At 38.0% G+C, this 16,073-nt stretch overlaps 1 protein-coding gene across 3 annotated transcripts in view; it reads right to left on the bottom strand.

Moving 5' to 3' along the window:
* MMS22L (MMS22 like, DNA repair protein) overlaps positions 1 to 16,073 on the bottom strand; it is a 123,493-nt gene that overhangs the window by 37,115 nt on the left and 70,305 nt on the right. For all 3 annotated transcript variants that reach the window (XM_065911348.1, XM_065911349.1, XM_065911350.1), the window contains one exon: positions 2,530 to 2,723. In XM_065911348.1, the coding sequence (XP_065767420.1) occupies positions 2,530 to 2,723 (194 nt within the window). The remainder of the gene's footprint in view (positions 1 to 2,529; positions 2,724 to 16,073) is intronic.

The following is a 16,073-nucleotide window of genomic DNA, read 5'->3' as shown; positions in this document are numbered from 1 at the left end:
TAAACACATTCGAAATGTTGATCACTATTCTTTCCATAAAATGCTCTGTAATTTGGCTTCCATGGCACTACATTTAATGGGTTTTCACATCACCTCACTGGTATTCCTTACAGTCTCCTTTCTTGGTTCCCTCTAATCCTACAAATCTGAACATGGGAATATCCTGGGACCTGTCTTCAAACTTCTCTTTTTACTCTTAACTCTTGTTAGCAGTCTTATCCAGGTCATAGCTTTATAAGACTATTTGTACATAAATAGTTCCCAAATTTAAATCTCCAGCTTGGACCTCTTCCCTGAAACCCAGGTACATTATCCAGGGGTCTACTCAACATCCCTACTCAGATTTTAAGGGAGATAGATATATAAAATATATCTGTATATCCAAAGTCAAAATCCCAGTCTTCACTCATAAAAATTTCTTCCTGCCACAATCTTTCTCATCTCAAACGAGGGTTTCTCCCTTTATTTTGCTTACCATATCAAACCCACTTAGAAAATTCTGTCAGCTCTACTTTCAAACTGGAAATCTGACCACTTCTCGCCACTTCCACCGCTCCCACTGTGGCCCCAGCTGTCCATCTCTAAGCTGTTACAAGAGGTCTCTACGTGACCTCCCCACCTCTCAATAGTCTAATCTCCGTCCAGCAGCCAGAGCAATCATCTCACCTCTCTGCTCAAGACTTTCAGGTCTCAGGGTAAAGGTGAACCTTTTTACAACTGTGCATAAGGCAGAACAGAAAGCAGTTCTCCACAGCCTGTGGACGGCATCTCTGACTACTCTTTCTCCATTTCTTATGCCACAAGAGCTTTGAAGGCTTCCGTGCAGTTTCTCGAACACACCAGACATGCTCTTGCCTCTGGATTTTTGCATAGCTCCTATCTGCATAGCCGCATAGCTCACCTCCTTCGGGTCTTTGCTCAAATGATACCTATTAAAAGTTTTCTGGGCAACTCTTATTTGAAGTTATAACTTGCCTGTGATCTTCCCTTGTGCTTAATAGCTCAGCTGTGTCCTACTCTTTGTGACCCCATGGACTGTAGTCCGCCAGGCTCCTCTGTCCACGGGATTCTCCAGGCAAGAATACTGGAGTGGGTTGCCATTGCCTCCTCCAGGGGAATCTTCCCAACCCAGCGATTGAACCCAGGTTCCCTATCTCTATCCTTTTCTATATTTTTCTTTTTATCCATTTATCATCATCTGACACATTACACATTTTACTTACCTTCCTTCTTGTTCTCTTCCTTCCATAAGAACATGGAGCTTATGCATGAAAGAAGGAATTATAGTTCTTTTTTCCCCCATTGATAAATGCCAATGGCAAAGTATACATTAACTATTTTTTAACGCAGGAAATTTTTGCCTCCTGTCTTTACTTCATTCAAAACAAGCCCCAAACCCACATATATTTGCTTTATATCTATATTACTATTTATTTTCAGTACCTAAGACAGTACTGACTAACTTGTATCATTTTGGTCATTAAGTGGGAGCTGGGGTGATGAATGGTAGAAAGATAAGTCATATCGACTAGTAATGGCTGCTTTGGTTAAACTGACAGTCAGTATTTCTTCTCACAGACGTTACAGTGGTTAGAAAACCATTGCCCTGTCACGGTTCTCCAATCTACACACCACGGTAACGTCTTAATTACGGAAGCACTAGCGGAATTCAAAATCTTTTCAAATGTATATCATGAAGTCTTTTATGTAATGCTTTTAGCTAAGTTTTTCTTATTCACACCAGGGTAAAATAAACCTTGGTTTAGAGCTTAGGTTTTTAAAAGCATTTACATTTAAATACATTAAACATCTTCTTAAAAACCACATTAAAATACATGTAGTCACCATATTGATCTCTCTCTATTCCAGTACTTCTTAACATACGTTGGATAAAATATCCCCTTGAAAAAGATAAAGACTTCTTTTTGGGAAAGTGCATATGTGAATATATATATTCAAATTCTTGCCTATAATTTCATCTGATTCAGACTCCCTTAAAGTCTAAGGACATGTCTATAGGCTAATAATCAAATTAAGTAAAGATTACAAGTTAAAATAGAATCTAACAGAAGTCTGAACAGCAACATTCTATGTACTCCATGTCATTCTGATCTCATTGGCTTTATGCTGAAGTGGAATTCAAGCCATCTTTTTTTTGCTCTTTATTCAATTTCGTATTTTACTAGGTATCTGCACATACAATCTGAAAATAAACGACCTGAACTAGAAGTCAAATACTGCTTTACTTTCCAAATAACGCATGAATAAGAAAAGCTCACGTACATTCAGTATTTTTAAGGTTAAAAATGATCTTTCTAGCAAATCATCACTTAATTTTTACTTTTACTAACAGGAAAATAATAAACAAGCCAAAGAGTCCTAATTTTAAAATACATAATTCTTTTCTTGCTGGTTGTCACAATATTTATTGCACTGTAATAAAATAAGAGGTTGCTACTAAGCAAACCGAAGAAAACACTGACAGAGTCTGCAAAACGAGAAGCTAACTGGCCAGTTAAGAAGGCTGACCTGCGGCCGCATCCGCGAGTTGCGAGAGAGGCACTGTCTGTGACATCCTCTGGCTCTGCAGGAACGAGAAGAAATGCCGCCAGAGCGCACCGGCCGCTGCCGCGAGGGGGCGCTCTTTAGTCGGTAATGAAGACTGCACAACGAGGTCCCCACTCTCCCTCTGAAGTTCCTGACACAGTTGTTGACGCATGCTCCTAAAAAAAAATAAATAAAAATACAGCTAACGCCCAACAAACAAATACAAAATTTTTCTTTAAATACATTCTGGGCTTTTAACATTTACACCGTGTGAAAACTGAAGGACAGTTCTATCTAATTAAAACCTTTATGCCAAGACATTATGCATTTCTGGTTATTTGATGGATGAACGATGGCATATTAAGCACCATAAAGTTAATGTTAATTACTATGTCAAGCATTAATTATATGCTTTTTAATACGTCAGATCCAAATGAGAAACAGGCAGCTTCAAAATGAAGGTTTGCATTTTGCAACTCACTATGACAAGTGATTTTACTTACAATCTAGACATAAAAACAAAAATTTAAGCCACTTCTCTTGTGAGCTTTAGGATATGATGTAGCAAGAGGAAAGTATTTATGGCTTATATGTGATATTTTAAATTAAAATACTTTCCTTGTTTAGAGCAGACATGGACATTAAGCTAGAATATAAAACTGTCCTAGATACTTAGTATTAGTCCTTTGGTCCAAAAAGACCCATAATCATTTTCACATGGTAGAAAATAATAAAATCATTCTTCTCCATAAATCAGTAAAACATGAATTCAACACTGCCTCAAGTTTTGATTTGTCATTTACTCACTTTTCCTATGCAAAGTTGAGACATCTCTAAGACCTTAACAGAAGCATAACAGGGGTGAATACCAGAAGATTTTTCTAGTGATCTGGAATAGAAGGCATTAATGCAATGTGCCCAACAATTAATAATATTATTTAATATTATTATTTAGTTGCACTAAACATGCAACTGTGATATTATTCCTGTTTCTGTATATATAACTGTAATGTTATTCCTATTTCTGTATATATAACTGCCATCTCAATCAAGTAGACATAAATGCATAAATAGCATCCTTAGACTTGTTTTCTTCAAATAAAGAGCAAACAGTGAAAATTAATCAGTGGAGCTAAGCCAGAATACTTCCTTTGATAGTAGCAGTATTCCATTAAGAAAAATGACTAGTACTTTAAAAAAAGGAGGAAAATTACATAAGTCCAACATTCCTGATCTGATGTTTCAAATCAGTTCATCAAGAGGAAGTGGACACTCAAAATAACTATATAAAATATGGAGCTAACTAATGCATGAATCTAAAGCAATTCCACAAAAAGATCAAGCTGGTTGCAAGACCACATCATCGTATTTTTCACATACCTACACAAAAGTAAAGATTTTAAGTATAAATTATATAACATTAGGACTCTAAGTCTCTCTACACTGAAATTCTTGGATAACCATGAGACACAACTTAATGCTCCTTGCAGTACTGGGGGTGGTGCCAAATACCTGGAGAAAGAATATCATAGTAAGCAAGTTTCCTAAAAACTAACCAAATATCTGCTATGTCCTCTTCGTGTAAAACTTGCCTGAGCTGCTTTCAACATGAAGTAGTGGCTAAAGATTATTTCAGGTCCTTTAGCTTTGAGTAAGATGAATATCAAACCACTAAAATCCATTTGGCAACTAACTCAATTGCCTGTATCAACAAAGCAAAATTCATGGATACATTTCAAGACACTGGAGTCCAAGTGAAATAATACCACCATTTGCAAAACCTATCTAAAGCTTTTTCAAGTATATTGGTCTCAAAGGATAATAAATAATTTACTACATTTGGGTAGGACGGATTTTACTATTTCTAAATAAAATAAGCCATTTTCTTCACTCTTTACAATGTATTCTCCAGGAAGTGGTAACATTTCTGATCATTCCTTATGAAGCTGGAAATTCTTTAACTAAAAATCAGAACAATTCTATGAGATGGGTGTCACTAATCCTCTTTATAGAGGATAAAGATGATAATGATATCCCCAAAGGTCACACAGCTAAGAAGAGCTGGTCCCATAATCTGAATCAAAATCTGACTCTGAAACCCATATTTTCCCTTATATACTAAGACACACACCCTTTAACACTAAGACGTGCATGTGTGTGTGTGAGCACACACACACATAATTAAAACACTGATCAATTTTCTTCTCTCCCTACTTGAAGAAATTTTACAAAGTCTAAGAAAAGAAGCTGGGCAAGCCACATGTAGCTTTGCTTTGTAAAGTGGTAGGGATGTAGGTTTTAAGTAGAAGATTGACTTTAAAATCATTTTGGAAATATACATGCATAACCAGCCCACTTATGTTCTAAAAGATCCAACATAGCAGGAAAAAAAAAAATCTGCTGAATGTCAAGTTATTTAAATTGCAGCTTTCACAGAAATAATAGCAACATCTAGCATTTACTAGTACTTACCACGTGCCAAGAACCACACTAGGAAGTTTGTAAGCACTGTTTCTCACCCTATGAGGTAGGTATAATTATGGTTCGAATCTTATAAACGAGGAAATTGAGGCAACAGAAGTAGCTTGTGTTGGGTAAAACTGCTGGTTATTAGCAAAGCTACACAGAGCTGTGTGACCTTAAAAAAATGAGTAACTGCCCAAATTTCATTTCTAAAGAGTTAAAATTAGGAAAAATCATTTATCATCTGCCTACCAGGGTTATTGTGAAGATTACATGTGAAGAATAACATCCTCAAAGGTGTTCAGGAACCTATCACTACACTATGTTGTTGTTTAGTCGCTAAGCTGTGTCAGACTCTTCGTGACTCCATGGGCTGTAGCCCACCAGGCCCCTCTGTCCATGGGATCTCGAAGGTAAGAACACTAGAGTGGATTGCCATTCCTTTCTCCGGGGTATCTTCCTGACCAAGGGATGGAACGTTCATCTCCAGGGTTGACAGGCAGATTCTTAACCATTGATCCACCTGAGAAGCCCATCGCTACACTATGGAAATGCCCAAACTGGTACATACTTCGTTATTCACGTGTTCGTATGCTTCTGTTTTATTAACAGCTCTGGTATCCTGCTTTTTTGGGCTTACCTCCTTTAGTTCAAGCACTTTCCTGATCCTGAACATAACTGTTCTTGTGCTCCACTTTCCAAGATTTGTTTTTTCCTGTTTTTATTCCCATGTTACTTTTTGTAGTGATTTTATATATCTCACCCTCCCACCTCCCCATCCTCAAAAAGACATCCAAATATACTGAGGCATCTATTAATATGATTGATAAGAGCTAGCAGAAAGCAAGGGGGTTAACAACAATTAATAACTGAATTCCTTTTTTAAGTTCTACTTCAAAGCCTGCCAACTTTCTTCAATCTACATCAGTGAAAAATATAATAGGAAGCTCTAAGTTTAAAAAAAGTTGTTCTAAACCACTATGAGTGATGATTCCAAGTGTCTGATGAATGTAACTAATGGAAAACTGGATGGGAATCAGGATACTCTACCATTTTTAGTTTCAGTTAAATTTACTGAAAAAAAAAAAAAACACCTTAGGTACTTTGGATCTTCTTGTTATTCTTATTCACATCTATAAAACAGGGCTATAATCTGCTTTACCACCCAGAAAGAATATAAGATAACCAAACTAGTGAAATTATCAGAAAGCAAACAAACAACCTCCCAAAAGCAAGGTTTTAAAGCTGGAAGGTATCTTAAAAACCATTTAATCCAATCCTGTCTTCAAAAAATAGAAACAAAAACAAAACAAGAACAGACTCTATGTATAAAGAGAATTCTGCAAAGTCTCACTAGAAGATAATGGGAACCTAAGTCCTGCCCCCCAATTCTGCGTACATTCAGGTATCAGGGAGACGCAACAGGTTGGAAACCAGGCTGGTGAGTAGCAGTCCAGGCATATCCCGGAGGGACTGCCTGGAATGGGGCCTCCATCTATTTGTTTGTACACGGAAGGAAGTGAGTGGGTGCTAATGACTGAGTGAATGTGTGAGGTCAAGGCAAGGAGTTTGCTGGCTGTTTTGACTATTAAGTGATGATTAAAAAAAAAGTCCAGTACTGGCAGTGATATTTTTGGTCATATATAATGCACCATCGTATGCAGGACAAGAAGCAACGGTTAGAACCGGACATGGAACAAAGGACTGATTCCAAATTGGGAAAGAAATGCATTAAGGCTGTGTACTGTCAACTTGCTTATTTAACTTTTATGCAGACTACATCATGAGAAATGCCAGGCTAGATAACTCACAAGCCGGAATCAAGACTGCCGGGAGAAATACCAACAACTTCAGATATGCAAATGATACCAGTCTAATAGCAGAAAGCAAAGAGGAACTAAACAGCCTCTTGATGAAAGTGAAAAAGGAGAGTGAAAAGCCGGCTTAAAACTCAACACTGAAAAAAAAAAAAAAAAAACCTCAACACTGAAAAGATGAAGACCATGACAACCAGTCCCATCACTTTTTGGCCAGCAGATACGGAAAAAGTGGAAACAATTACAGATTTTCTTTCCTTGGGCTCCAGAATCACTGTGGATGGTGACTGTACCCATGAAATTAAAAGATACTTGTGACTTGGAAGAAAGCTATAACAAATCTAGACCATGTACTAAAAAGCAGAGATAATCACTTTGCTGACAAAGGTCTGTAGAGTCAAGGCTATGGTTTTTCCAATGCCATGTACAGATGTGAGAGTTGGACCATAAAGAAGGCTGAAGGCTAAAGAATTGCTTTCAAATTGACGTGATGAAGACTCTTGAGCGTCCCCTGAACTGCAAGGAGATCAAACCAGTCAATCCTAAAGGAAATCAACCCTGAATATTCATTGGAAGGACCGATGCTGAAACTCTAATACTTCTGCCACCTGATGCAAATAGCCAACTCACTGGAAAAGACCCGATGCTGGGAAGGATTGAGGGCAGGAGAAGGAGGTGACTGAGGATGAGATGGCTGGATGCATCTCAATGGACACGAGTTTGAGCAAACGCCAGGAAACAGTAAAGGACAGGTAAGCCTGGCGTACTGTGGTTCATACGGTTGCAAAGAGCTGGACACGACTGAGAGACAGAACAACATAGGAGTAAAAAGCCTCCTCGGGGTGTAAGGAAAATTATCCAAAAGAACAGCTGTGTAGGAGACAGAAGGCTAGTCTGTGACCCCGGAAAGCTAAGACTTGGTTCTTCATCTGTTAAATGGGAATCCTGCCCTACTGTCCTTACAGAGCTGCTGAAGTGTCAAATTACACAACTTAGGTAAAAACAGTTTATAGGCTATAAGGCAAGGTCATATTCACTTTAGTTTTATTGTTATTCATTCTAATTTCTAACAATCATGTCCACACGTTTAGTACAGCATTACCTAGAAAGACATGGGCTTTAGAGACAGACACACCAGAGAACAAATCCTATTCTCAATTACTAGTGACATGGCCATTTCCTCAACTGTTACAAGAACTCCCAATAAACATAATCAATAAATGGAATAATGGAATATTACTGGCCAGAGAATCAAAGACTGTTTAGTGAGAATATATGTGCTACCCTATTCTGTTTTTGACCTTTATTAACTGGTTTAATTCTGTAGGCATTATTTTTCCCATTTTGTAGACAAGGAATCTAAGAACAGAAAGAATAAATAATTTGATTGGGTTATACTGTTGGTAAGCAGCAGAGACAGAATTTGAATCTAGGCAGTCAAGCTGTCATGCAACTCTGCTACAGTTACCCCAAACACCATTTTACTACCCAAATACGTAACACGTGTCTCAAATGCCATTACTTCTGTATTCATTCATTCACATGCTAAGTTCCTAAAAGGGGTAGTTACAAAGCAGGATAACATCCATTCAGATGGCACAAAGGATGCACACATATTCAAAGTTTAATAGTTCCAGGAAGTAGACAATTCTATAGGGATTCCAAATTTCAATGTCATGTGACCATTTAAAATTTTCCTGTGGAAAAAATTTCCTTGTCCCTATCCCCAAAAGCATGAAAATACATCAATAAAAAGTGATTATTTTTATAAGTTATCCTTATAATTTTATTAGTCTCATATATGTAGATGACTATGGGTCTCGAATGACTTAAAAATTATGGTGGTATTTCATTGCATTTTACGGTACACTAGTTAACAGGGATCTACTTTGGTAGTTTTCAATCTTGACTACCATCAAAATCATCTGCAGAGCTTTCTAGAAATGTGGAAGCTCTGACTTCACTGAAGATTCTACTGCATCTACAAGTCTAGGGTCAAAACTTATTATTTTAAAAACAATTCTCACTCATAGGGTCTGGGGAGGGGCCTAAGAGTCACCTGTCGAGCAGGCAGATTTTGCATGCTCATGGCCTCACTTTAAGCAGTTACCTTCCTGGCTCTCCTTGTCTATAAAATGGTGACAATAATAGTATCTACAGGATTAAATTAGTTCATTAAAATCAAACACTTAGAACAGGGTTGTCACACACATTCTCATTTAACAGTCTGATTTTCTGGCTAACAGTAACAGATATTCCATTTATTGAATATGTCTTACTTGATTCTTGCAACAGATGAAGAAATGATCATGGAACAAGTAGTCCATGAATCACACTGAGTATTCAATTTCATTCTGTATGGGAGAAGGTTGATAATCATTCCTGTACTCTATAGGCATAAGGGGAAAACAAAATTTAGGTTTTACACAATGAAGTACCATCTCATGCCGGTCAGAATGGTTGCTATTAAAAAGTCTACAAACAATAAATGCTGGAGAGGGTGTGGAGAAAAGGGAACCCTCTTACACTGTTGGTGGGAATGCAAACTAGTACAGCCGCTATGGAGAACAGTGTGGAGATTTCTTAAAAAACTGGAAATAGAACTGCCATACGACCCAGCAATCCCACTGCTGGGCATACACACCGAGGAAACCAGATCTGAAAGAGACACGTGTACCTCAATGTGCATCACAGCACTGTTTACAATAGCTAGGACATGGAAGCAACCTAGATGTCCAGTGGCAGATGAATGGATAAGGAAGCTGTGGTACATATACACAATGGAACAATACTCAGCTATTAAAAAGAAGGCATTTAAATCAGTTCTAATGAGGTGGATGAAACTGGAGTCTATTATACAGAGTGAAGCAAGTCAGAAAGAAAAATACCAGTACAATATATTGACACATATATATGGAATTTAGAAAGATGGTAACGATGACCCTATATGCAAGACAGCAAAAAAGACACAGATGTAAAGAAGAGACTTTTGGACTCTGTGGGAGAAGGCAATGGTGGAATGATTTGAGAGAATAGCACTGAAACACACATATTACCGTATGTGAAACAGATCGCCAGTCCAGGTTTGATGCATGAGACTGGATGCTCAGGGCCGGAGCACTGAGATGACCCTGAGGGGTGGGATGGGGAGGGAGGGGGATCGGGATGGGGAACACATGTACATCCATGGCTGATTCATGTCGATGTATGGCAAAAACCACCACAATATTGTAAAGTAATTAGTCTCCAATTAAAATAAATAAATTTTTAAAAATATATAGGTTTTATAGTAATTCGGAAACTAAAGATCATTGACGACAGCAGAATAAAATGGGCATGGAAATGATTCTCAGAGGACGGGTTAAGGACGAGAAAAGTGAAAACGAGGGAACTAAAAACACACAGGCATATAAATTCCACACATTTACTCTCTCTAATTCAATGCATATTACACAGGCTCCAGGCAGTAGGGATACAAAGTCATCACAACAAAGTCTCTGCCCTGGAGCTTGTGTTTTAAAGAGAGACAGACAACTAAACACAGATGTGGATCACCACAGGTTGTGGTGAGCTTTATGGATAAATAGAAATCAAGGTACAGGGATGATGGATGATGATGATATTTCAACTAGGAATATCAGGAAATACCTTCCGAAGAGGTGGCACATGAGCAAAGACTTAAATGAGTAAGGGGGAGAACCACATGGGTACACGTGGAGAGAGAGTTTCAGGCAGAAGAAACAAAAGGGCATAGGCACCTAGGCTAGTGGTTTTACGGGCTCAAGAACAACAATTAGGAGGCCAGTTGGCTGAAGCACAAAGGATGATAGGAGGAAAAGCAGATGAATCAAAGAGGAAACTAAGTTCCAGACCAAGTAGATTCTTCAAAGAACTTTAGATAAAATCAAAGTGGATAACAAGCCACAAAGCAGAAGTGTTACATAATTTCTTTTCAAAGGAACCTATGAAAAAGCAAGGTATTTTGGGAAGGGGAAAAAAAATAGTAACCACTCTGACTATAATGGAGAATTTTTATAGCAGAATTAGAAGGCAATAAATTTAAGAGTAGAAAATAAAGACAATATTGAATACTGGTTCAGTCACATGTTCTTCTCATTCACTTCACAAGAAGTTATAATGCCTGTCACTGTATGCGAAGCCAGAGGTTCGATTAAGGCACATCCTGCTCTTAAAAAAAGAAAATCTAGACTTCATTCTGAAGGTATTAGATTGGTACAAAATTGTGGTTTTTGCAATGCGGAAATCTGCCTTTGATATTGGAATACACTCTTAAATAAGTGTACTTATGTTATACATCATTTTAATGTGCATTTCTCATTTTATAGTTTTTTGCTAATGGCTTATTACTTGCAGCTTATTTAATATTTATTTTTGACTATGGGAATGTTAGACAAAAAGCAAATATGAGTGGTTTTCTTATTCAAGTTCAAAATGTGTTGTGAAGCAGCACAGACAACTTGCAACATCAACAACACATTTGGCCTAGGAACTGCTAAAAAATGTACAGTGCAGTAGTCATTCAAGAAGTCTGGCAGAGGAGACAAGAGCCTTGAGGATGAGGAGCTGATAGTGAGACTGACATCAGAAGTTGACAACAACCAATTGAGAGCAATCATCAAAGCTGATCCTCTCACAACTACGCGAGAAGCTGCTGAAGAAATCAACATCGACCATTCTATTGTCATTCAGCATTTGAAGCAAATTGAAAAGGTGAAAAAGCTTGATAAGTGAATCCCTCATGAGCTGACCGCAAATCCAAAAAAAGTGTTGTCTTTTCTTATTCTATGCAACAACGACGAATCATTTCTTGACTGGTGTGTGACATGCGACAGAAAGTGGATTTTATACAACTGGCGAGGATCAGCTCAGTGGTCAGACCGAGAAGCTCCAAAGCACTTTCCAAAGCCAAACTTGCGCCAAAAAAAGGTCATGGTCACTGTTTGGTGATCTGCTGCCTGTCTGATCCACTACAGCTTTCTGAATCCCAGAAAAACCATTCCCTTTGAGAAGTATGCTCAGCAAACCAATGAGATACACTGAAAACGGCAACACCTTCAGCCGGCAACGGTCAACATAAAGGGCCCTATTCTGCGTGACTACAGCTGACTGCAGGTCGCGCAACCAGCACTTCAAAGGTTGAATAATGAATTGGGCTATGAAGTTTTGCCTCATCCATCACGTTCACCCGACCTCTTGCCAACCAACGACTACTTCTTTAAGCATCTCAACAACTTCTTGCAGGTAAAATGCTTCCACAACCAGCAAATGCTTTCTAAGTGTTCACGGAATCCTGCAACACGGATTTTTACACTACAGTAATAAACTTATTTCTCCTTGGCAAAACCATGCTGATTGTAATGGTTCCTATTTTGATTTAATAAAGATGTGTTTGAGCCTAGTTATAATGATTTAAATTTCATGGTCTGAAACTGCAATTATGTTTGCACCAACCTAGTAGTAAGGAACCACTAAAAAATTTTGAACTGAGGAGTGACAGTGAGAACAGCGCTCTGGGAAAGATTAACCTGGCAACGGCAAACAGAATGGATTAGAATAAAAACTGAAGAGAGACAGGAGAGACCAATTATGAAGCTTCTGTAAACATGCAGGTATGAGTTAATGTGCAATTTAAGCTACTTTATGAAGAAACAAGAAAGCTAACAGTAGTTATCTGGCATTTTGTGAAGGAGAGAAAGGAGCAATCTACATTATTGTTAATTTTCGGGAGAGGAAAACAAAGGTAGGAGGGACAGTTAATTACTACACAAGAAGAGTATAATTCGATTTGCAAACAGAAAATTTAAGTAACAAAACCGCCAAAGTTTCTGGAAATCTGGACCTAGAGTCCAAGAGAACATTCAGACTCAGAAGTCATGTGTGCCCAGTAGTTCAGCTGATTTTAATGAACATTTTAATGTCTTATTAGTTACCTGAGGTAGTGTATTAGATGCAATCAAATATGGTCAGTACTCTCAAAGAACTTATAATTAAGTGAGGAGACAGAGGTATCTACAGAGTACTACGATACACACAAGGGAAACATTTAGTCCACCTGGGGGTTTGATGGAGGCCTCAAGGAGTAAATACACTATTATCAGATTAAGGCAGCTGTTAACTGAAAAAGAAAAACACACACACACACACACACACACAAAGCTTCAGGAAGTTGTAATAACATAAGTAAAGCAAACTGACATGACACTGCATGGTATGAGGAAACTCATGAACAGGCGAGTATTTTCAGAAGATGAAAAGTCGAGGGGCAGAATGATGGAAAATGAAACTATATTATTGATGGAGACCAGGTCACGGAGGGCCATGCCATCTAAAATGTTAGATATAAGTAAACAATTCTTTAAGGTGGGGAGAATTAACAGAAACAAAACCAACTTATACACCCAGCATACCCACATATGTTCTCAATATAACTTAGCGCTTATAAGCCCTATCTTTGACAAATATACATTTAAACACCCCGTGTAACTGCACAGAGCAATGTTACAATGTTATCCGTCTTTGAAATATCTTCATTAAAAAATTCAACCTCTTAAGCATGTGTATATATGACTTAGGGGCTTCTCACGTGGCTCAGTAGTAAAGAATCTGCCTGCAAATGTAGGAGATACGAGTTTGATCCCTGGGTTGGGAAGATCCCCTGGAGAAAGAAATGACAACCCACTCCGGTATTCTTGCCTGAGAAATCCCATGGAGAGAGGAGCCTGGTGGGCTCCAGTCCATGGGGTTGCAGAGTGAGACCCGACTGAGCACGCACACACACATGCATGATCTGGTACGTATACAGCTAACTCTTGAACAACGGAGAGGTTTATCTGCATATATGTCTTCCAAATCTGCAGTTCCTCTGCATCCATAGATTCAACTAACCATGAACTGTGTAGAACTGTAGTATTTATTACTGAAAAATATCTTCACATAAGTGGACCTGGGCAGTTCAAATCCATGTTGTTCAAGGGTCAACTGTACAAATAACCACTCATCACAATACCCTTTTTATATTTTTTGCCAATGCTTGAATGCTATCTTATGCTCTAATTTCATAAAACCGAGCCTGATCTGTAGACATTCATATTATTAGCACTGCTGCTACTGCTGCTGCTAAGTCGCTTCAGTCGTGTCCGACTCTGTGTGACCCCATAGACGGCAGCCCACCAGGCTCCCCCGTCCCTGGGATTCTCCGGGCAAGAACACTGGAGTGGGGTGCCGTTTCCTTCTCCAACTGCACAATGCAATGCAACTGCTGTTGGTAAATGGGGTCTGTACTGCACTATCTTAAGTTGAACGCTTAACTTTTTGTGGTCTGTTCCTGCCATTTATTCTGTTTGGAGGAACAGCTTAGCCTGTGATCAACAAGTAATAGTCCTGAACTCAACACAATGACTCAAAGAAACAGTGTCACGCTGGATATTAAGACTGAAGTTTTACAGCACCTTTAGATGCCTTCAAGGAAATAAATGGCTGAGGGTAAAGACAACATTGAGACTTGGCTAAAGTTCTTTGACATTAAAACTGAAAGAAACCATAGGCAGATGAATGTCATGACTTAAAGGGATTTCTAAAAGAACAAGAGAGTAATCATCACCTGCCTGTGACAACTCGTTTTCAAAGGAGTAATGCTACAGTAACACTGTACTGTTTATGTTCAGTTAGACCCCTTCTTTCCAGGAATTTACCCTCCAAATTTCATAGCAAGTATATGGGTACAAGATAACAAAGAAAGAGGGGAGGGATTTGGGCTCAATATAAAACTGCTTAGTTTCCAAGTTTGCCTGCTACCAGAATACTGTTTGGGAAGAACATGAATGATCCAGCATCTTTGTCCTTGATGTCAGAAGCACTCAAGAGTTAAGATCCTCCCTTTAAGAAGTCTCATAACAAAATGTACACATCTTTGATAAAATATCTATAGCTGTCATACCAGCCTTTTGGGATTTCAAACATGGTTCTCTTCCTCTTTCACTATAAGTGGGTATGTGTAATTGAGAAAGCATACATACATTAGATCTTACCAAAATAGTTATCTACAGAATTCTCATACAAGCAAAAATGAGGGGGACCTTATGAGTCGGTTGAAAGAGGAAATCAGAATGTATTTTTTTTTTTTTTGCAATAATGGTATACCTCATTTATTGCACTTCTCAGATACTGTGTTTTTTCCAAATTGAAAGTTTGTGGCAACTGTGTTATCAGATGATGGTTAGCATTTTTGAGCAATGTTTTTCAATAAAGGTTTATATGTTGTTTTTTAAGACATAATCTATTACACACTTTATAGATTACAGTATAGTATAACTGACTTTTGTTTGCACTGAGACCAAAAAGTCTCCAGCTTTTTTAGTTATCCCAAACTGAAACATTTTAGCTGAGGCCTCAGACACAGGAGAGCAGTGAAGAGCTGTCCTTGGCTTCCCATATTCTTGACCTACATGACCTGCAGGCATTGTATTATGAAAAAGTTGTTCCGATGTGTTTTATGCCACTAAATCTTGGCATAGTTTATTATGTTTTAAACAACAGGCTCCCACTATTATACTAAGTACTATGGTAGAAATTAGGAATTTAAAGATGAGAAAGATACAGACCTGATTCAAGGATTTCATACATGAGGAAGAACAAAGACTTTTTTTCATTAAAAGTATAAAGAAGAGGTGGTGTCTGCAATGGTGCACAGGAAAACTTTAAATAGCTATGTTTCGAGACCCTGAGGGACCATCTGCAACAATCTCAGAAATTCTACACTTGTTTTAAGACAAATGAATTGCAAAGACAAGATTATTTGAAGAAAGACAACTTTAGTTTCCTAACTATCCACGGCAGTATATCTATTAACAAGCAACTACTGAGACATTCTAGAGATAGTATCACATTTACTCTCAATAAATTTTACTCAGTTCAGTTGCTTTACCATTTCATTAATAATTGAGCTTTTAAAAGTGAGTTTCATTTTAATAATCCCTAGATAGAGAGCAGCTTGTTTGCAAACTTATGAAGTTCATCTTTTAAAGCTAATTAATAAAACCATCCTTCAAAAGCTAGCTTAATTTTCACCATCCCAGTAGCCGCTTCTGAAAACAACTGTACCTAATCAGCTGTACCCTCTATTTACAGCTGCAAGGATTACACATCTTACTAGATGTGTTTAGTTGCAATCTTGGAGAAAGTAGTTTGATTCAAAAGAATTCAGGATCGTTTTATTAAAGACTCAAA

This window comes from Muntiacus reevesi, chromosome 19 (assembly GCF_963930625.1).
Source record: "Muntiacus reevesi chromosome 19, mMunRee1.1, whole genome shotgun sequence".
NCBI lineage: Eukaryota > Metazoa > Chordata > Mammalia > Artiodactyla > Cervidae > Muntiacus > Muntiacus reevesi.
This window is presented reverse-complemented; position numbering and strand designations above follow the sequence as displayed.